The 22,053-nt window shown below is 33.7% G+C and overlaps 2 protein-coding genes across 6 annotated transcripts in view; one reads left to right on the top strand and one right to left on the bottom strand.

The window, feature by feature from the left end:
* The first annotated feature begins 717 nt into the window (after positions 1-717).
* LOC135729986 (butyrophilin subfamily 3 member A3) lies at positions 718-16,656 on the top strand. Of its 3 annotated transcripts, XM_065247885.1 has the most exons (11): positions 718-858; positions 5,221-5,315; positions 5,559-5,657; positions 7,354-7,455; positions 8,434-8,589; positions 12,209-12,346; positions 14,667-14,718; positions 15,376-15,402; positions 15,526-15,552; positions 15,661-16,194; positions 16,331-16,656. In XM_065247885.1, the coding sequence occupies exons 2-11, from the start codon at positions 5,253-5,255 to the stop codon at positions 16,342-16,344; spliced, it is 1,212 nt and encodes a 403-aa protein (XP_065103957.1). In that variant the 5' UTR covers positions 718-858; positions 5,221-5,252; the 3' UTR covers positions 16,345-16,656. The 3 variants fall into 3 exon arrangements, with proteins under 3 accessions (XP_065103957.1, XP_065103956.1, XP_065103958.1); XM_065247884.1 differs by having other exon boundaries at positions 15,661-16,654; XM_065247886.1 differs by lacking the exon at positions 7,354-7,455 and having other exon boundaries at positions 15,661-16,655.
* Positions 16,657-17,717: 1,061 nt separating this feature from the next.
* The window catches only part of itgb4 (integrin, beta 4), a 36,183-nt gene continuing 31,847 nt past the window's right edge, over positions 17,718-22,053 (bottom strand). For all 3 annotated transcript variants that reach the window (XM_065248391.2, XM_065248392.2, XM_065248393.2), the window contains 2 exons: positions 19,686-19,793; positions 17,718-18,982 (listed from right to left, as the gene is read on the bottom strand). In XM_065248391.2, coding sequence (XP_065104463.1) covers positions 18,843-18,982; positions 19,686-19,793 — 248 coding nt within the window. In that variant the 3' untranslated portion in view covers positions 17,718-18,842. The remainder of the gene's footprint in view (positions 18,983-19,685; positions 19,794-22,053) is intronic.

Below are 22,053 nucleotides of genomic sequence, written 5' to 3'. Positions count from 1 at the left end.
TTAGCTAAAACAATTTATTTTTTGTAAAATATCTATATCAGTGGTCTCCAACATGGTTGCCCGCACACATTCTACTAACTAATATTCTCTATTTTTAGATTTATTTATTACATATTTTTTATACAAGCTTGGTTAATTTTATGTATGTTTACATTTTACACAATAATAAAACATATCAAGAAGTAAAACAAGAAACACTGGAAAAAAATGATTTATTCAATTTACTCATTTTTTTTTAGGTAATGGTTTTCAATCATTTTTTTCAGTGAAGTTTTGAGTAGACTATACTAAAAAAGTAGCCCTCAAGATTGTTTTATCCATTGTGGTAGCCCTTGCTCACAAAAAGGTTGGAGACCAATATTTTATGGGACTAGTGGTATGATATTATCAGATTAGGGTGATTTAGGGTAAAAGTAATTAATTGAGATTAGTGTCCTACTTTATGCCAATTAACCTATTTACAGTGTTTATTAACCTAGATTTTAATCGTTTCAATAGGTCAATAGTTTATTTATTTCACGTTGAAAGTAAGCAGTTTGTATAAGGTCGAAAGGATAAGTGTTGTAAAGAAACGTTTATCAGCAGCGCCATCTTGAGGATTTCGCTTTGCTACTACTAACGCGCAATACTTTTACGGAAATATACGAGCGGACCTTCGGCATCGTTCGGAAACCTTACGGAAGTATCCGATCGTGAGTAATCACTCTGCCGCTTGGTCTCCACACACACACACTTGTCCTGTCTTCTGAGGCGAATTCACTCGATGAATGAGCGCGACGAGATGCACACGAATAAAATGAGAGTGTGATGTAGAAGATAAACGTACTGAGGATATTTATCACTAAGTTTAATTAATCGGTAAGTGACTTTCATCTAACTTTGTCGTCATCCCCTCTATATTGAAAGATTTGTAATTGTGCTCACCTGAAGCGCACCTGCGTTGTGTTTTGACTGCATTGCGCTTCTCAGAGGCTAAACAGCAGACTGTTAATGTTTAAACGTTGTAATTTACCGTGTTGTTTTCCTGATGCATAATATTAATCTGGAAAGAGCATTTATTTCTAAAGGATTTGATTTAATCATTATTTCTGAAGGACTTTATATTACGTCTTTCGTACATAATTATCAGAACTAGCCTTAATATTTTGTTATTCACACACAAAAAAACTTGATAAACGAACCATTATGCCGTAGCTGCCTGGTTTAATGCGTTTAAGGATCAGTTGTGTTGGTCCAGGAGAGGAGACCCTTCATGATCCATCACGTGCTTTGCGTGTCTGAGCTGAGCTGCCAAGACCTCTTTAATCTGACACGTGCGACATTGCCAAGAAAACAACTGTGTATTGCACAACAGACGTGATGTTGGTTTAATTAAGTTAATGTTAATAGAAAACATATTTGCAATTTGCGTTTTCTTTTGTTTTGCATTTATTCATCTGGCAGACATAGTATATTTGTCTTGTTTTCAGTAGAAATATCTTAAAATTCTTAAATTAAGATGCTTTTTCTTGATGAGCAAAATGACCTAAGAAAATATTAAAGTTGACATAACTTATTCAGCTTGATTTCATAAGTTACAAACTAATCACTTGTCAAGATATTTTAAATAACTTGCAAATCCTAGTCGAGTAATTTTTTTACAGTGTACATGATTACAATGTAAACGTTTTTAAACTTAATTTATTACACTGCAAAAAATGTTTTTCAAGAAAAAAACATCTTGGTATTTTTGTCTTGTTTTTAGTAAAAATATAAAAAAATTCTTAAATTAAGATGCTTTTTCTTCTCGAGGAGCAAAACAACCCCCAAGAAAATAAGTCTAGTTTTTAAACCAAAAATATCAAATATAAGTGATTTTGTGCATAAACTTTACCCAAGAAAAATAAGTTTTTAGACCAAAAATATCAAATTTAAGTGATTTCGTACAAAAAATTTAAGAATTTTTAGATATTTTTACTGAAAACAAGACAAAAATACTTTTTCTTGAAAATAATGTTTTTGCAGTGCATCAAAAAGATTCTTAAATTAAGATGCTTTTTTGATGAGCAAAACGAACCAAAAAAATAAGTCTCGTTTTTAGACGAAAAATATCTAATTTAAGTGATTTTGTGCATAATACAAGCAAAAAAATCTGCCAACGGGGTACACTGCAAAAAATTATTTTCAAAAAAAAAAATTTTCTTAGTATTTTTGTCTTATTTTCAGTAAAAACATCTAAAAATTCTTAAATTAAGATGTTAAGAATGCTTTTTCTTGATGAGCCAAACGACCCAAGAAAATAAGTCTTTTTTTTAGACCAAAAATATCAAATTTAAGTGATTTTGTGCATAAAACAAGCAAAAAAATCTGCAAATGGGGTAAGCAAAAAATCATGAAAATTTTTATTAAACAATAAATTCAAGAAAAATTTGCTTACCCCATTGGCAGATTTTTTTGCTTGTTTTATGCACAAAATCACTTAAATTTGATATTTTTGGTCAAAAACTAGACTTATTTTCTTGGGCTGTTTTCCTCATCAAGAAAATTAAGATATTAAATTAAATTAAGATATTTTTGATATTTTTACTGAAAACAAGACAAAAATACTATGAATTTTTTTCTTGAAAATCATTTTTTGCAGTGTAAGCAAAAAAATAGTGAAAATTTTTCTTAAACACTTAATTCAAGACAAATTCAAGAAAAATCTGCTTACCCCATTGGCAGATTTTTTTGCTTGTTTTATGCACAAAATCACTTAAATTTGATATTTTTGGTCAAAAACTAGACTTATTTTCTTGGGCTGTTTTCCTCATCAAGAAAATTAAGATATTAAATTAAATTAAGATATTTTTGATATTTTTACTGAAAACAAGACAAAAATTCTATGAATTTTTTTCTTGAAAATCATTTTTTGCAGTGTAAGCAAAAAAATAGTGAAAATTTTTCTTAAACACTTAATTCAAGACAAATTCAAGAAAAATCTGCTTACCCCATTGGCAGATTTTTTTGCTTGTTTTATGCACAAAATCACTTAAATTTGATATTTTTGGTCAAAAACTAGACTTATTTTCTTGGGCTGTTTTCCTCATCAAGAAAATTAAGATATTAAATTAAATTAAGATATTTTTGATATTTTTACTGAAAACAAGACAAAAATACTATGAATTTTTTTCTTGAAAATCATTTTTTGCAGTGTAAGCAAAAAAATAGTGAAAATTTTTCTTAAACACTTAATTCAAGACAAATTCAAGAAAAATCTGCTTACCCCATTGGCAGATTTTTTTGCTTGTTTTATGCACAAAATCACTTAAATTTGATATTTTTGGTCAAAAACTAGACTTATTTTCTTGGGCTGTTTTCCTCATCAAGAAAATTAAGATATTAAATTAAATTAAGATATTTTTGATATTTTTACTGAAAACAAGACAAAAATTCTATGAATTTTTTTCTTGAAAATCATTTTTTGCAGTGTAAGCAAAAAAATAGTGAAAATTTTTCTTAAACACTTAATTCAAGACAAATTCAAGAAAAATCTGCTTACCCCATTGGCAGATTTTTTTGCTTGTTTTATGCACAAAATCACTTAAATTTGATATTTTTGGTCAAAAACTAGACTTATTTTCTTGGGCTGTTTTCCTCATCAAGAAAATTAAGATATTAAATTAAATTAAGATATTTTTGATATTTTTACTGAAAACAAGACAAAAATACTATGAATTTTTTTCTTGAAAATCATTTTTTGCAGTGTAAGCAAAAAAATAGTGAAAATTTTTCTTAAACACTTAATTCAAGACAAATTCAAGAAAAATCTGCTTACCCCATTGGCAGATTTTTTTGCTTGTTTTATGCACAAAATCACTTAAATTTGATATTTTTGGTCAAAAACTAGACTTATTTTCTTGGGCTGTTTTCCTCATCAAGAAAATTAAGATATTAAATTAAATTAAGATATTTTTGATATTTTTACTGAAAACAAGACAAAAATTCTATGAATTTTTTTCTTGAAAATCATTTTTTGCAGTGTAAGCAAAAAAATAGTGAAAATTTTTCTTAAACACTTAATTCAAGACAAATTCAAGAAAAATCTGCTTACCCCATTGGCAGATTTTTTTGCTTGTTTTATGCACAAAATCACTTAAATTTGATATTTTTGGTCAAAAACTAGACTTATTTTCTTGGGCTGTTTTCCTCATCAAGAAAATTAAGATATTAAATTAAATTAAGATATTTTTGATATTTTTACTGAAAACAAGACAAAAATACTATGAATTTTTTTCTTGAAAATCATTTTTTGCAGTGTAAGCAAAAAAATAGTGAAAATTTTTCTTAAACACTTAATTCAAGACAAATTCAAGAAAAATTTGCTTACCCCATTGGCAGATTTTTTTGCTTGTTTTATGCACAAAATCACTGTGATATTTTTGGGTCGTTTTGCTCATCAAGAAAAAGCATCTTAATTTATGATTTTTTTCTTGAAAGTAATTTTTTGCAGTGTAATCAGCAGGTACAGTCAACCATTAATAACTGAGTGCTAGTCAGTGTAAAACATACACCAGGGGATCATGGAGGATTTACTTTTGGCACATTTTTCAGGGTATAACTTGTCAGTAAGGCTTATTGGAGTCCAGCAATTGAGTCCAGTGCCACTGTGTTTCATTCTCAACGGACCATGAGTCTTTAAACTTATTGATCATGTTTAGTTGCTTAGTGTAAAATCAGCATGTATATTTAATCAGAAATAAATGAGAGTAAGAAAAGTAATTCATTTGATGTGACATTGCACTATTGTGCCAACCAGAAAACCTGTGTGTGGGAGTTTTCACTAATAGGCTCAGACTTTTGGACCCCACACTAGTAAGTTACTTTATTTCATTTTAACTGGAGTAAGGAATGGACCGTGCATTGAGATGTTTTGGCAGGCTGCGTGGGTGTGCTGGAGAAGATGTGCTGAATCAACAGAGCTGTGTTCCTCTCGTGTCCCCAAGCTTTCATTAAAATTGCTTTCAGCTTCTTCTTCTGGTCTCTCTGGAGTTGTACCTTCATTTGTAATGAGCTGATCAGAGCAAAGCCATCAAAAAAATAATGCATAGTTGCACGTCTGTTTAGTTTGCTGAGTTTAAGAAAATACTTTTTCAATCCCTTTACATTTACATCATCAAAGTTTTATAACTCTTATAGTTTTAATACGTTTTAAATTGTAAAAGTTTTATTCTCTCGCTTACTGTATTTTGTATCTTGCAGAGTTGTTATAGGGTCAAGTCAAGCCTGCCAAGATGATAAAGGAATGCCTGCAGTTTCTCATTGAGCCGGCCAAGAAGCTTAAGATCCGTCTGAAGGTGCAATTTCTTCATTAACTCATTCATTTAGATATAAAAATAATTAATACAATTATTAAAATAATTGAAAGCATTTAAATTTTATAAAAAATATAAAAAATATTCAAAATATAAATCTGTGATAAAATAAACACTTACATACATATTTTGATGTTTTTAGTATATCAAAATGTATTCGATGACATATTGTTTTTCGTTGGAGCCTTGGTTACTTCAAAGTTCTCGAATCTCTGTACTGTACAGGAGACCCGGAAGAAGGTTAAACAAGTAAAAAAGGAGCCTTTAACAGAGAGTCAACTGTTTATTATGGAGCTGGCGCGAGAGCTTAACAAGCTCTGTCGGGTAAGAAAACAATATCACTACAGGTTTATCTCCAATACACCTCCACACATGAGTTTCTGCTTACAGACAGGCTCAATAAATAACCACAAAATCACAAGTTGCGGGGGTAGCCAAAAATATCATTAGAATAAATAATTTGGGTATTAAGTAAAATACTAAACTTTTTACAGATGTAAAATAAATCTCTGGTGTCCCCGTAGTATGTAGTTCAAAATACCATATGGATAATTTATTATAGCATGTTAAAATGGCCACTTTGTATGTTTGAGCAAAATGTGCCATTTTGGGTGTGTACATTTAAATGCAAATAAGCTGAGCCCTGCACTAAATGGCAGTGCCGTGGTTGGATAGTGCAGATTAAGGGGCGGTATTAAGGGAGCCAAATTTTAATGACCTATTTTTTCACATGCTTGCAGAGAATGGTTTACCCAAACAAAGTTACTGGGTTGTTGTTTTTCACATTTTCTAGGTTGATAGAAGTACTGAGGACCCAATTATAGCACTTAAACATGGAAATAGTCAGATTTTCATGATATGTTCTCTTTTAAGATATTTTGTAAATATAAAAAATGTATTTATCATTAGTAATAGAGATGCACCAATGTATCGTAGAAATAGACTGATATATCGGCCGGCCGATATATCGGGCCGATATTTGCGAGTTCTATATGTATGGGCATTGGCCGATATGTGGCTGCCGTGTTCGCCGAATTATATATATATATATATATATATATATATATATATATATATATATATATATATATATATATATATATATATATATATATATATATATATATATATATATATAGTAGTAGTAAAGTGCTAGAAATCAATATCCTTTGCTGATAGTTCCTCATCATTGTGGAGAGTGCAGTTCATGGTTCCATAGCACCCTCACCTGTTTTTAATATTTGTTAAATATAGTTTTTTTTTAAGTTCAATAAATCTTATTTTTTTTAAATTGAGACTTGTAACTTTTGGCATCATCATTGTGTCATTTTTATGATGTAGATTGAGTGAGCAAAAGCAGTATCAATTCCAAATATCGGCTCAAGAAAATCGGCAGTCTGTATTGGTCATCGGCTAAGGCTGATGAATCAAAAATCGGTATCGGCACCGGCACTGAAAAATCCATATCGGTCGATCCCTAATGTATGAGCCAGTTTTCACACTATTGGCCAATAGTCGTACAGTATTTTCTGTCAATCAAGAGAGAACAGGAAAATGCATTGAATTTGAGCTCTGTGTATAGAAAATATAAAGAAACAACACTAATTTAATGTTCAATAAAAATGTTTAATATATAAATGAATAACATTCACAAAATGTAATCTTCAAAATGTAGTTAATGCAGCTTAATCTAACCACCAAACTATCGATATCGTCAGATTTCAGTCTGAATAATCGGCTATTGGTATCTGTGGGAAAATGTAAAATCGGTGCATCTTTAGTAATATGTGTTGCTAAGGACTTCCTCAATAGTTTGATTTTCTTCCACCCTCAGATTCCAGATTTTCAAATAGTTGTATCTCAGCTAAATATTATCATACAAACCAAAATTATATATACAGCTTTTAGATCCTGAATAAATCTTAATTTATAAAAATGACCTTTATGACTGGCTTCGTTGTCCAGTGTCACAATCATGTCTCCTAAATTGTCTCCATTAAAATCTTATGATGTCTTGCAGAGATCAGACATTCTTGCTCACATCTGGATGGGCGAGGACGTATGGCCTCCACACACCTGTCGAAAGTTCATTGTGGAGACCGCCAATATTCTGGGGATGAAGGTTGGGATGTGTTTGGTTCCTCTGCAGGAATGTGCAAAGCTTAGAATTTAGAAATTGGTTCTTTATCAGTTTGCATTAGTTAAATTGAATTGGCCATGACCCATATGATATTGAATTGGACTTTAGAATAGAAGCTGCAGAATTAAGATTCAAGATTTTTATTTTACATACATTTACAACCTGTAGTGAAATGTTATTCTAGTCATCATCTCTGAGCGAAGATTATTTTGCTAAAATGAATTTTTAAATAGTATAATTACAATACAGCAACAGAAGGTGACAAACCGATAAAATCTTTGGTGTTTTGTTTAAACATTTATATTTGTTTTACATTATATTTGTTTTTTTGGTGTTGAGCTAGACATAAGATGAAGTTAAAATACGACTCCGATTAACTATTGTATGCAGCCGCTTAAGGGTTTAACATTCTCTCAGTTTTCACAAGATCAAGTGTTTTTAAGTTATAGTCCATAATACTTTGTCCTTCAGTACAGGACTAAGCTGTAGTTCACTCTGGGGAGTCCACCTTGCGGATTTAGTGGAGTTTTAGAAAAGCTGTGTCAGCACATTTTGTCTGAGAAATCAAAGTAATTGATTTCAGTCAGACACAGGCTGTTTATTAAAAAGGTTTTTACGTCATAAATGTCAGCTGAAGGTGCTGGATAGTCCTCTGAAGTATTTAAAAGAGTTTCCATGAAATGTAATAATATATATGAAACCAGATATATGAGTTTTGGATCGAACTGGATTTGGATCTATGGGGTGTTATTGAAGAAACTACACCATAAAGATTTTATAGACGTTTAATAGGCCAGTTATAGTATTAAATATAATTCGTTTATATAACACATTTGATTTATTTATATGTCTTAATTTAGATCAATGTAATACTATTGTATCTTTAAAGTTGCACATTGGAAACTATGCCCACCATTTTTTGGTCACTGTGATCAGATTGGCGTTTTTTCTTATTATTAGGAGAAGCCCATGCAGGTTTATGCTGATGTGTATCCAGAAAAGCGGGACTGGAAGGCTCTGTTACTTAGTATGCTTGAACAGGGAGGAGAATATGACATGGGTCCCTTCAAAAGGTTCATCATGGACTGGACCAGAGATCAGCGCAGCAGGCACCCGGTGAGCACCAAGACAAATACGATTTTTTTTAGTAGCAAGTCAAAAGATTTTTTGCTGTACTATATATCATTATACTTGTACAGGCCAGTTATTTTTTTTTTTTTGTCATTTTGCACTACAAACATGTTTTCTTGTTGATGTGTGCACTACTGCCTAACAGCAAATGTAGTGCCAATGCAAATCTTCAGTTTTGTTATGCCAGTAAATTAAATTGAAATTGAATAGTGGGATCCAAGGGTCTGAATGAAAATGCATTTCTTTTGTATTTTCTAATTGAATGTTAGAAATTATTTTAGTAGTAGTCTCAACATTTCCATTTAATTGTGCTCTATTGGCATGAATAAAACCACACTGCAAAAAATTACTTAAGAAAATAAGTCGTTTTTAGACAAAAAATATACAATTTAAGTGAATTAAAACAAGCAAAAATATCTGCCAATAGGGTGAGGAAAAATAATCTATTTTTATAGTTATAATAATATTAGAATAATAACACTTTTCTCACCCCATTGGCAGAAAATTTTGCTTGTTTTAACAACAGTTTTACTTAAATTGTATATTTTTTTTGTCTAAAAACTAAACATATTTTCTTAGGTCATTTTGCTCATCAAGAAAATACATATTGATTTCAGAATTTTTTGATATTTCTAGACTGCAAAAAATTATTTTCAAGAAAAAAAAATTCTTAGTATTTTTGTCTTGTTTTTTAGTAAAAATATCTAAAAATTCTTAAATTAAGATGCTTTTTATTGATCAGCAAAACGACCCAAGAAAATAAGTCTAGTTTTTAGACCAAAAATATCAAATTTAAGTGATTTTGGGCATAAAACAAGCAAAAAATCTGCCAATGGGGTAAGAAAATTTTTCTTGAATTTTTCTTGAATTTAGGGGCGGTTTCCCGGACCAGGATTAGCTTAATCCAGGACTAGGCCTTAGTTTAATTAGGAAATATAACTAGTTTTAACAAACATGCCTTACTAAAAACATTACCTGTGTGCATTTTGAGGTAAAACAAAGGGCAATGATGTATTTTAAGATATGTCAGTGCAAGTTATTTTCAGTTTGGAGGGCTCTTAAAAGTGTTTAAGTCTAGGACTAGTCTAATCCCTGTCCGGGAAATCGCCCCTTAGTGTTTAAGAAAAAATTTTGCTTACCCCATTGGATTTTTTTTCTTGTTTTATGCACAAAATCACTTAAATTTGATATTTTGGTCTAAAAACTAGACTTATTTTCTTGGGTCGTTTTTGCTCATCAAGAAAAAGCATCTTAATTAAAATTTTTGTAGATATTTTTACTGAAAACAAGACAAAAATACTAAGAATTTGTTTTCTTGAAAATATTTGTTTGCAGTGTAATGAAAACAAAGCAAAAATACTACTCTGCAAAAATGATTTTCAAGAAAAAAAATTCTTAGTATTTTGTCTTGTTTTCAGTAAAAATATCTAAAAATTCTTAAATTAAGATGCTTTTTATTGATCAGCAAAACGACCCAAGAAAATAAGTCTAGTTTTTAGACCAAATATATCAAATTTAAGTGATTTTGTGCATAAAACAAGAAAAAAAATTTAATTCTTAATTTAAGAATTTCTTGATATTTTTACTGAAAACAAGACAAAAAAACTGTTTTTTTTTATATATTTTTTTGCAGTGTAAGATAATTAGAAATGTTACCTTAGCAAGTTGAAGAACTACAATAATTAACTGAAACAAAATAAACTAAACTAAAACGGAAATAAAAATTAAATGTAACCTAAATTAGTTATTAATTAAAAACTAATAAATGTCAAAAGCTTATAGGAAAGTTACCAAAATTAAACATGACATCTAAAAATAAAAAATTAATTGAAAAAAGCTTATTTGAAATATAAATAGTTTACTTTATTTAACCATATTTTGGAGGAGCATGGACATGTAATCCAAACAATCAGCATGAAGAGGTCTCTATATATAGCTGTCCTTCCCCTCCTGTCCTGTGACATGGGCATAATAAGCATCCTTCCTCCATCCCATCACCTTACTGGTTGCCTTATCTATCCCAGTTAAAGAGGGGGGAAGTACTCTGGATTCGGGCATATATTCCAAGCTCGGAGCCCTCCTCTTGGACAACATGTCAATTATGCTTTATCTCATTATTGATTACATGTTAATGACAACTTGTAAAACTAAAATAAAAACTTAAATACCTATGAATAAAACTGTTTCTCTGTCTATCTCGGTCTCTGTCTTGGGTTGCTCTCTGATTAAGTTATTAACCTGGCTATGATCCTCTTGTCTGATGGTCTGAATCACTTAAGACTGCTAAGCCAACACAAACACACCCACACTAGCTCTCAAAATGGAAACTTAAAGGGATAGTTTTGCCAAAAATGATATTAAACCCATGATTTACTCACCCCCAAGCTGTCCGAGTTGCATATGTCCATCGTTTTTCAGACAAACACATTTTCGGATATTTTAGAAAATGTTTTAGATCTTTCAGTTGATTAAATGTAATGTTACGGGGTCCACGACCTTCAAGTCCAAAAAAAGTGCGTCCATCCTTCACAAAATAAATACAAACGGCTCCAGGATGATAAACAAAGGTCTTCTGAGGGTAATCCGTGCGGTGTTGTTGTAGAAATATCCATATTTAAAACTTTATTAACGAAAATAAATACCTTCTGGTAGCGCCGCCATCTTGGACTCCTCTGTATTCAGGAGAGAGTATTAGCGTAGTATACGCACTTTTCTTAGTGATGTATGACAAATTTGGAGGGCGGGGGCACAGAGCAGCAGCAGAGTAGCCTCCGTAGGCTGCGTAAGCTCTCATCCTGAATGCGGACGCGACTAAGATGGCGGCGCTACCGGAAGGTATTTATTTTCGTTAATAAAGTTTTAAATATGGATATTTCTACAACAACACCGCGCGGATTACCCTCAGAAGACCTTTGTTTATCATCCTGGAGCCGTTTGGATTTATTTTGTAAAGGATGGACACACTTTTTTTGGACTTGAAGGTCGTGGACCCCGTAACATTACATTTAATCAACTGAAAGATCTAAAACATTTTCTAAAATATCCGAAAATGTGTTTGTCTGAAAAACGATGGACATATGCAACTCGGACAGCTTGGGGGGGAGTAAATCATGGGTTTAATATCATTTTTGGCCAAACTATCCCTTTAAGATTGTTTTCCAGTTTAACTAATTGTAACTTTTACATTTATACAGACACTTACATTTTTAGTGCATTTAAAGGTACTCTGTGTTCCCAGGAAATTAACCCCATGTGTGCTGCTAATGCAATTTCTAATTACTAATGCATTTCACCTACAAATTTAAACGCACTTTGAATTGATTATGTCATCACTTGTTCATTTGTTCAAACATACTTTTGGAAATTAATATCTGTAAATGATTTAAGTGAAGTATCATCTGTCCTTCCTATATAAACAGCATCTCTAATCTACCTGTGACACAATCAAAATGTTTGTGTTTAAGGCAAGAATGTAACAAAATGCTAAAACATTGACACTGTCTGAAGTCAATTGCAGAATAAAAATTTAAACTTAACTTTATAATTCTCACTTCTTAGCTCAGTCATTGAGTTTCTCTTGCTCTGTCTTTCACTCCATTCACAGCACGGTGTCTGGCCAGGTGAAGCCGTGTTGATGATGTTAGATGATGTGGAGTTGCAGTGGAAGAGAGGTCACCTGTTACACCTACGGTCTGCTGTGGAGCTGCTCATATTTGTCCTGCTTGGTGAACGCCTGGACAAGGTGCATTGAGTCTGAAATGTTATACAACATTCAGAAACTATAGTTTTATGTCTGATTGCATTTATTTATAGGTAACGTTTTAATCTAATATATATATAATATTTCATCCATGTCGAATATAAAAATAAGAAATTGTTTTGCTTTAAAGTAATAGTTCACACTAAAATGTAAATAAGCCATTATTTTACTCACCCTCAAGCCATCCTAGGTGTATATGACTTTCGTCTTTCAGCTGAACACAGTCAGAGTTATATTAAATACCATCCTGGCTCTTTTCAGCTTTATAATGATATTGGATAGTGCCCCTTTTTTAAAGCTCCTAAAAGCATCCATCCATTATAAAGTAATTCAAACAGTTATTAAAGGGGACATTTCACATGACTTTTTTAAGATGTCAAATAAATCTTTGGTGTCCCCAGAGTACATATGTGAAGTTTTAGCTCAAAATATCATATAGATAATTTATTATATCATGTTAAAATTGCCACTTTGTGGGTGTGAGCAAAAATGTGTTGTTTATGGGTGTGTCCTTTAAAATGCAAATGAGCTGATCTCTGCACTAAATGGCAGTGCCGTGGTTGGATCATAGGGGAGCCAAATTTCAATAAGCTAATTTTTCAGTTAAAAGTCCTTCAATTTTTCAGAATTCCACGTTGAAAGGGTTTGGGGAAGGAAGAGGGGAATTAGTGCGGTTTTAGACAAGAAATGTAAACTGCCCCCTAGCAGCCGATCACACCCAACATGTTTTTAATGCTTGGAAACGTGAGGCGGGCACTGCCTTTTTTTATTGACTTCAAGGATTAGTCCATTTTCTTAAAAGAAAAATCCAGATAATTTACTCACCACCATGTCATCCAAAATGTTGATGTCTTTCTTTGTTCAGTCGAGAAGAAATTATGTTTTTTGAGGAAAACATTGCAGGATTTTTCTCATTTTAATGGACTTTAATAGAGCCCAACATTTAATACTTAACTCAACACTTAACGTTTTTTTTCAACGGAGTTTCAAAGGACTATAAACGATCCCAAACGAGGCATTAGGGTCTTATCTAACAATACGATTGTCATTTTTGACAATAAAAATAACAAATATACACTTTTAAACCACAACTTCTCGTCCAGATCCGGTCGTGATGCGCGAGCTGACCCCACGCAATACGTCATGATGTCAAGAGGTCCCAGAGGACGAACGCGAAACTCCGCCCCAGTGTTTACAAGCGTCTTGAAAGAGGACCGTTCCTACGTTGTTGTATGTCAACTGATACTAATTAATGTCTTTGTGTCAGTTTATTGTTTAAAATGGTCCGCAAATGTGCGTTTTATATATGTAACACGTGACCTCCCTACGTGACTACGCATTTACGTTAGGACACGCTGGACCGGACCTAGACGAAAAGTTGTGGTTTAAAAGTACATATTTTTTATTTTTCTTGTCAAAAATGACAATCATTTTGCTAGATAAGACCCTTATGCCTCGTTTGGGATCGTTTAGAGTCCTTTGAAACTCTGTTGAAAAAAACTGTTAAGTGTTAAGTATTAAATGTTGGGCTCTATAAAAGTCAATTAAAATGAGAAAAATCCTGCAATGTTTCCCTCAAAAAACATAATTTCTTCTGGACTGAACAAAGAAAGACATCAACATTTTGGATGACATGGAGGTGAGTAAATTATCTGGATTTTTCTTTTAAGAAAATGGAATATTCCTTTAAGAAAATAGCAGTGCCCTGCGTTTTTCATATTGCTAGGCAACCACTGAGACAGCTGTCCTGTCAATCAAATATTGAAGCGTGAGCACTCTTGAAACTTTGGTTTGCTGTTAACTGTCATAGTAGCAGAAACTTTAAAAAGAGGAGGCTTTCTTTGACCGCGATCGAGGGTGAGAGGTGCACAAACGCGCATGAGTTGATATTTTTCATCTTAAGGTGCTCAGAGCGCTCCTGCAAAAATGCGTGGCATGGCAGGTGGCAAAAACGCAAGGCACCTGCCACTAACAGAAACTAATTCTGTGTGATCCGCTCCCTAAAGGGTTTTGCATCTGAGCTCTTCACTTTTTCTTTTTACAAAAACCCATCGCTGATCTCAGAAGATATTTAATCATTTTTGATAGATGGATACGCTTTTTGAAGCACTATCCAATGCCATTATAAAGCTGAAAAGAGCCAGGATAATATTTAATATAACTCTGACTGTGTTTGGCCTGAAAGAAGAAAGTCATATACACTTGACTTGACAGTGAGTAAAATATAGAGACTTTTTTTGGGGGGGGGGGGTGAACTATTCCTTTAGGAAAACAAACCCATTTACAATTTTTTTTCTGATAGGAACTCATTCCAAGAAACTGGCTGGCACAGAAACAAAAGACACAGAAGATCGGTGAGCAAATGATCTCATTAAAGTCTCTAAATGTTATACTGTAGGGTGGGGTATCGATTCAGATGTTCCAGATCGATTCGATTTCTGATTCTCGGATTGATTTTTATGCTCAATTCACGATTCGACTCAATGAATATCAATTTAATACAAATACTATTTTTATAAAAAAGAACAGTGAACATAAGTTTACAACTGGGTAATTAATAATAAGAAATTCAGAGCCACAAACCTGTATATTAAACTCTTTTATTTTAGGTGGGTACATTAAAACAGAACCCATCTCTTATTTTCAAATGCATACAATTATGTTAAATACAATAAAATTTTGGTGCAAGATGAAAAATGTATGCTGAAAAAAGTCAAAACAGTCGCATTTCTTGATCAAACAGGGTCAGGTTATTTCATAAAAAATCGATTCGTGGCCTTTGAGAATCGATTTTGAATTGACAACGTTTTAAAAAACTACTAATCGAAAACGATTTTTGCCCAGCCCTAACTCTATGATGTCTGACTCTTTATTGTGAATAGTAAATGGTGAGAAAAGTATTATTGTGAAAAGTAAATGGACAGCTAGTTAAAGTGCACTGCAAATAGATTAGCTTGTTTAGTAATCCATTTACAATTAGCGCTCTCTCTCTCTCTCTCTCTCTCTCTCAGGTTGCATTGACTACATACCACACACAGGTGAGAGATTACCGGGTTAAGGTGTCAAATAACCAATCAATTAAAGCAATTTAAATGTGCTGCCCTTTGTATCACTGCAGCAGTGTTTTACAATTTTATTAACACAAACACTTGTCTTTTTAGCATGGAACTGGATATGTGATGCTGCCGGTATGTCACTTTTTATCTGAATTTAGGATCTCATTATATACATTCTGAGTGTGCGGTTTTCCTCTTTCTATTTTCAACTCCCTACTATCATATCATCCTGTTTTACAGTGGAAGTGAGCCTCGACTCCGACACGGCCAACTCCGCCCTCGTGCTTTCTGAGGACCGCAAGCGAATGCATTGCGGTCTGGAGCGCCGCGAGGTTTCCAGCAGTCTGCGTCGCTTTGACGGCTGGTGGTGCTGTCTGGCCTCGGAGGGCTTCTCGTCAGGACGCCATTATTGGGAGGTAGAAGTGGGGGACCGCGACTGGCGTCTCGGGGTGGCCGAAGAGTCGGCCCTCCGTAAAGGCTACAGACCACTCAACGCTCAGAGCGGATATCTGACGCTCAGGCTGGAGAGAGGATCGGAGTTCAAAGCCCTGACCGTCCCGGCTACCTCTTTACCCCAATCGCTCATTCCACAAACGGTGGGGATCTACTTGGACTTCGAAGAGGGACAGCTGTCCTTCTACGACACCAAGAAGCGATCGCACATCTACACGTACAGCGAGACGTTCACAGAGAAGCTCTACCCAGTGTTCGGGACGGTAGAGATGGCGCGAGAGCTGGTGATCAGACGCGTGGACGTAAGGGAACCGTGTCTGTGTAAGGGGCCGTGTCTGTTCGGTTAATGTGTACATGATCCTCATACACAGATATTTGTCTATGCTTACAAAGAATGACATATTTTGGGTGGGGTACATTATATTTTTTGGAATAGTTAAACATTTTCTGTCTGCAGATTCTGATGATTAACCAAGGGCTTGTTCACCTATAGAGACTCATGCATGAATGCTGGGCATGCTGCCGTCAAAACATTGGAACGGAGCCATATACTGTAGTTTGATGAAGTTGCATTTCTATATTGACACAGGATCGAAGGTATTGTCATATTTATAAAATTATGCATCAGTTACAAAAATGGAAGGAATCAAAAATAAAATGTAGTAAAAATCAAACCAATTGCGTGGTTTTAAAAGGACATTCCATTTTTTTTTTAAATATGCTAATTTTCCAGCTCTCCCCTTAGTTAAACATTTGATTTTTACCGTTTTTGAATCTATTCAGTTGATCTCTGGTTCTGGCGCTAGCACTTTTAGCATAGCTTAGCATAATCCATTGAATCTGATTAGACCATTAGCATCGCACAAAAAATAACCAAAGAGTTTTGATATTTTTCCTATTTAAAACTTGACTCTTCTGTAGTTACATCGTGTACTGATATTCCGCAGCAACCGAAAATAGTCCCCTTAGTAACTTTCAATGTCAGGGGACTATTTTCGGCTAGTGCGTAATATCATTGCGCTTCCTGCAGCCATGTTACAGCAGCAAAGTCCTTGATTATTATGCCAGAATGAGAGTATAGTTCCTAGCTATATCTGCCTAGAAAATCGCAACTTTTAATTTTCTGTCGGTCTTTGTACACGATGTACCAACAGAAGAGTCAAGTTTTAAATAGGAAAAATATCAAAACTCTTTGGTTATTTTTTAGCGCGATGCTAATGGTCTCATCAGATTTAATGGATTATGCTAAGCTATGCTAAAAGTGGTACCGCCAGACCCGGAGATCAGCTGAAAGGATTCCAAAATCGTAAAAATGAAATGTTTAACTCTAGGGGAGCTGGGAAATGAGCATAATTTCAACAAAAGTGGAGTGTCCCTTTAAACATTTTAGTGATTCATATATCGCTATAATTGGTGTTTCCAAAAAATTATTTGCATATGAAAATGTGATAACTGAATCAAGCAATCAAAATTATACAGCAAAGATGGTCACACGTTGTTTTAACCCATTGTTGGGCAAAGTATAAAAGTTTTCTGGGTTAAATTTAACCCAACTGTGGCGTTGGTTCCTAACCCAGAATATTTTATAAAGTCTGTCTAAAACCTGTATGCAGTATGCTTCTGCTGCCTTGCAAGCGCTGCTATATCTGTAACATAAATGCAGATCCAGTTTTAGCAAATATTGAATGCAATGACATTTGACTATAGTGTATACTTGTTTGGCAGTAGCATAATAAAGTTTATAGAGGGCGCTCTTTCAATCAATTTAAAGATCTACTGAAGCCTGTATGTCTTAAAAAACTTTGACTTGATCTGTTTCTAATAAAGATGACATGATGCAATGATTCAACTGTGGTAGGATGATTTATTGTTTCATAAAGTGCAGCAAACTGACATGCACACTAAAAAGTTTTTGCATACTACAGAGAAATTCAGACTATATGCTCCCGTTTAAATATGATGAAGTATTCATCTTTTTTCCAAGTCAGAAGTACCATAAAAATGTCTCGATACAGTAAAAAAATCGTTTAATTAAAAAGGCACAAAGGTATAAAATAGAAAATCTTTATGAAACTACCAGTAGCATACGGCACAAAACCAGCAGACTTTAAATAAGTGGTTCTCAAACTTTTCAGCGTTCGCCCCACCTTGACATTCATGACATTAAACAATCTCAAACTTAATATTTGTACAATGTAATGATGTTGGTTAGTAGTTATATTATTCTGAGATTTGATTTTGTTAAAAATTTATGTATTTTATAAAATGACAAAACTGGGGGCCATCTCGCGCACCCCAGTTTGAGAACCACTGCTTTATATGTAAATACCAGCATCAATTTCCACACTACTTTAGTTTGGTTTATGCTGGTGGACAATGAAAGTCTGGCGGGTTAAGCTAGTACATTACCACGGTACAAACTCCACCGCACCAGCCTCTAAAACACATCATACACAGGTCTTAAATATAGCCACATGCCTAAAGTTACAGCACATCTTAAAAAAAACCTCAGTAACATATTTACAATCCTCCAAATGAAGTCCATATGCAGTGCGCTTTTACAACATTTTATGCAACTTTCTGATTTAGGGCGAAATACTAACCTTGAAGTACGCACTGTAAATTAATGTGCTGTGAAAAATAAATTCAAACCAAAGCCTTCAAGCCTGCAAAACAACATCTGACTAAAAGAACCTTGCCGGCCAAAATTAATGCGGGCGAGTTGGAATAAGCAACAGAATATCCACAACCATATTGAGCAGTCTTGATTCTGATAACACCACATGGTTTTTACATTCAATAACGTATCAAGGCTTTGAAGACCTCGCTGGGGATCCAAAGAAAAGCTCAAGCGCTTTACATGTCGTGCACATTTCTTCTCCAGTTCACTCTCAAAGTTCACCTACTGTATAAGTTTCTCTATTATGTGCTTTTAACTGAAGGTAAATGAAAGCGTCACAGGTTCGTGATTAAGCCTCGTAGTATTGTTTCTCCGTCCTCTTTGTGACCGTGGTGCCGGACACGACTCCCCTCTGCACCATCTCCACCTGCCGGGTGACGGTACTGCCCGATTGTGTGATCTGCCTGCTCGACATCATCATCATGCCCTCTGAACATACAACAACACAAAGACACATTAGAAACATGTATAGTGCTTCACTGAAAAAACACTTCAGAGGAATCAATCTACAAATAGTTAATCTACACTGCAAAAATGACTTTCTTACTTAGTATTTTTGTCTTGTTTTCAGTAAAAATATCTAAAAATTCTTAAAAAAAGATGCTTTTACTTGATGAGCAAACGCTCCAAGAAAATAAGTCTAGTTTTTAGACCAAAAATATCAAATTTAAGTGATTTTGTGCATAAACAAGCTAAAAATCTGCCAATGGGGTAAGCAAATTTTTCTTGAACTTTTCTTGAATTAAGGGTTTAAGAAAAATTTTCAAGAATTTTTTTGCTTACCCCATTGGCCTTTTTTTTTTGCTTTTTTTATGCACAAAATCACTTAAATTTGATATTTTTGTTTTAAAACTAGACTTATTTTCTTAGGTCATTTTCCTCATCAAGAAAAAGCATCTTAATTTGAGAATTTTTTATATTTTTTCTGAAAACAAGACAAAAATACTAAGAATTTTTTTCTTGAAAATTCTTTTTTGCAGTGTCCTGTATAATTGTCTCTGCACATTAAATTGGTTTAGAAGAAAGTACATTATAACATTAAAATGAAATAAAATAATAACACGCATCACTTTAAAAAGTTTTACTAAAAATAAAGCTTAAATTCTCAGATGAATGACAGGTGTGTTGGTACCTGGTGTCATAAAGGGTTCTGTGAATGTGGTGTGTGTTGACATTTCTGTCGGTAAGTTGAAGACTTCCCTCCTTGAAACCGACTGACTGCTGTACTGAGACATGGAGCCTGAGAAAAGAAACATTTCATTTACGTCTTTAAAGGAACAGTATGTAGGATTGTGGCCAAAACTAGTATTGCAACCACAAAACTTGTGGCTAAAACTGGTACTGCAATCACACAACTGGTGGCCAATACACAAAATGACAACATCAACATCAGTTTAGGGCTGCAACTCCACTTTTTATATGACAATATCCTGGCCAGACCACTGTTGTGAGTGATATAAGTATTTGAAATGAAAATGATTTCTTAATGTCTATTGACATATCAGGGCCATTTTATGATTAATTGATATAAATTTCTTACATACTGCTCCTTTAAAGATGATATGAAACATCATGTGACTTTTGTTTAGTGATGCATTTTTTAAAGAAAACATTTAGCATGGAATAATGCAGGATGGGTGGATTTGATTGATTAAAGGGTTCATATGATGCGATTTCATGTTTTTCTTTGTCTTTGAAGTGTTAAAAAGCTGTTTGTGCTAGAGGTCTTCACACGTCCACTTAGATCCAAAAACCTGAGGTTCAGCCCAAGCGGGTTCAGGTGTAAAAGTTTCATGTGTGCCATGGACATGAGTCGGGTATAATATAAGCGGCCTCTGGGGCCTCATTTATATAGCGTGCGTACACAAAAATCCATGGCAAAGTCCATATTTATAAAAAACGTTTTTGACGTGAAAAAATGTTTAGCGCCACGTCAGGATCTGAGCAGACATGATGTTTTATTATACCATGGTCTGTTTAAATACTCGATTCTGATTGGCTGGAAGGTGTGCATTAAAACCATTTAATGCACAGGTAGTTCCAGTCAGTTTGATTACAGTTAGAAATGAATCTGCTACTATAAACATTGGTAACCATAGTAACACAGTTACTCTTGCAGAGAGAGAGAGAGAGAGAGAGAGAGAGAGAGAGAGAGAGACATAAGTGCGTCTCTCTTTAAAGTGTTCAGGTTTTATTTCAGCACTACTTTATTTAAAGCGGATGGAGTGCGAGCCTTAACTTAAGAAAATGACCATAATTTTTACCCGTCTGTTAAAAAATTACACTGTTAACATTAATTACAGCTTTAACTTGGCAAATAACCAAGGTATAAGCGGGATAATCCACGGCTAGCCATGCATTAAAGGGTTTTAATGCACTCCGCTACGCGTCGGGTGGTTCTTCGCCTCTACGTCGTGCATTAAAACCCTTTAATGCATGGCTAGCCGTGGATTATCCCTTACTTAATGTAGTTCGGGAGGAGCACGTCAAATAAACCACTAAAGTACTTCCAGCTGTCTATAATCAGTAATAATATCTACCCAATCATATCATATCTACCCAATCAGCACAAAGGCAAGCCATATATAAGTCACAGTTTAACTCTCCAAAGATCCTCTGCAGTCTTCAGAATCCCTCCACTACCCCGTCTCCTCTCACTCACCAGGTTAATTCCTAAACCGGGGGGATACTCTGCGTTCGGGCCTATTTCCGAGCTCAGAGCCCTCTCCCCGGACAGCACGCCAAATACGTTTACTAATTTAATCTTTCCAACTTATTTGTAGATGTGAACTCGTGAAGTACGCATTTTTGATTATTCGATTGCTGCAGGTTTTTGGAAAAAAGCCATTCTTGCTGATTTAAACATTGACAAGCACTCTTTTATATGTCTGTGACATTAAAAAGGCAGAGATCTGAAACTGCTTGGCTGCGCACAAGTTTAAATTCATTAGCGATTTATAGATTTGAAAGGGGGTAAATGCGTTTTCTGCACGTATGTTTGGTTTATAAATCACACGTATGCATTTTTGATAAATGATCATAAGATCAGATGTATGATGGTTTTTACACAGCATTTTATAAATGAGGCCCCAGGTCTCTGGTAATTTAAAATGATTTTGTTTTAGCTGAATAGACCCGAGAAGACTCGAACTATCTTGCGTGTGTGCATCGAGTCCTTTCCCATATGCCAAAAAAATTATCTGGCCAAAAATATATTTTAAATGTATGCTAAATACATATCGTAGAAAGTAATGCTCAATTGAATATATTTTTGAATTTGTAAATATATTTAGTTTTAAACTTCATATATCAACATATATTTCAAAATGTATTTCAAGGGCTAGAAAATACATTTCTAATTTATATCCCGTATAAAAATTTTTTTTGCCTAAATATATTTAAATATATGCTAAATACAAGATAATTTTTATATATTTTGGAAGTTGAAAATGTATTTTTAATTTTAACCTTTTTAAAACTTTCTGTTACGAACCTGTAAA

This window comes from Paramisgurnus dabryanus, chromosome 11 (assembly GCF_030506205.2).
Source record: "Paramisgurnus dabryanus chromosome 11, PD_genome_1.1, whole genome shotgun sequence".
Classification (NCBI taxonomy): domain Eukaryota; kingdom Metazoa; phylum Chordata; class Actinopteri; order Cypriniformes; family Cobitidae; genus Paramisgurnus; species Paramisgurnus dabryanus.
The sequence above is the reverse complement of the archived record's forward strand: the minus strand, read 5'-3'. Positions and strand labels throughout refer to the sequence as shown.